At 60.9% G+C, this 805-nt stretch overlaps 1 protein-coding gene across 1 annotated transcript in view; it reads left to right on the top strand.

Moving 5' to 3' along the window:
- Nucleotides 1–794, top strand: part of LOC104512796 (ankyrin repeat domain-containing protein 11-like) — a gene marked incomplete at its 3' end in the record, with an annotated part of 11,011 nt that extends 10,217 nt beyond the window's left edge. The window contains 1 exon segment of the mRNA XM_010155906.1: nt 324–794. Coding sequence (XP_010154208.1) covers nt 324–794 — 471 coding nt within the window.
- Between the last annotated feature and the right edge of the window lie 11 nt (nt 795–805).

The following is an 805-nucleotide window of genomic DNA, read 5'->3' as shown; positions in this document are numbered from 1 at the left end:
GCCCGACCTCGGCATGCCCCTGGACACCACGGAGGAGCAGCAGGCCGCTGCCTCCATTATGCCGCCAGAATCCACCTACTTAGCGCCCATGGAAGAAAACCATTTCGCTTCGGGTATGCCGGAACAAAACAATATAGACTGGGATCACCCTCCTCCCAGGAACCCCGACGCCGCCATAGCTCCCAGCCTGATGGGCAACCCGGCAGAGCACTCCGTCAGCTGGTCCATGGGCTCAGAGCTTCTCATGAAATCTCCCCAGAGGTTTTCCGAGTCCCCTAATTTTTTTTTCCGAGTCCCCTAACCCTCCGCTCTGTTCCCTAGAGCCGATTCATCCTACACCGGTAGCCTTCATTCCCACCGACACTTCCTACCCCGTTTCTCCCATCTCTTACCCTCTGTCGGTGTCTGAGCCGGGGCTCGATGAAGTCAAGGAGGACGCCGAGGAAGCAGTTCCGGGGGAAATCGCCACCGCGGAAGAGCAGGCGCCGTACATGTCCCCTACCAGGTTAGACACGTTCTTCAGTAACTGCAAGCCGCTTCCAGAGGAAGCACCCGAGATACCTCCTGAGCCCCCCTGCATGCCCGCCGAACCTCAGGCAGAAGTCGTTAGCGCGCCGGAAAACAGCTACGTGGAGAACGGTAACGCCGCGCCGGCGAGTGCGGAGGAGGCGGTGACGTGGCCCGATCCCTTCACCAACGCAGAAGATGAGCTGGACCTCGGCCCCTTCTCGCTGCCCGAGCTGCCGCTCCAGCCGAAGGAGGTGGCAGAGGCGGAGATGCCCGAGGCAGTCGTGGTTGAAGAAGG

Source organism: Eurypyga helias, unplaced genomic scaffold (assembly GCF_000690775.1).
Source record: "Eurypyga helias isolate BGI_N326 unplaced genomic scaffold, ASM69077v1 scaffold34507, whole genome shotgun sequence".
Classification (NCBI taxonomy): domain Eukaryota; kingdom Metazoa; phylum Chordata; class Aves; order Eurypygiformes; family Eurypygidae; genus Eurypyga; species Eurypyga helias.
The sequence above is the reverse complement of the archived record's forward strand: the minus strand, read 5'-3'. Positions and strand labels throughout refer to the sequence as shown.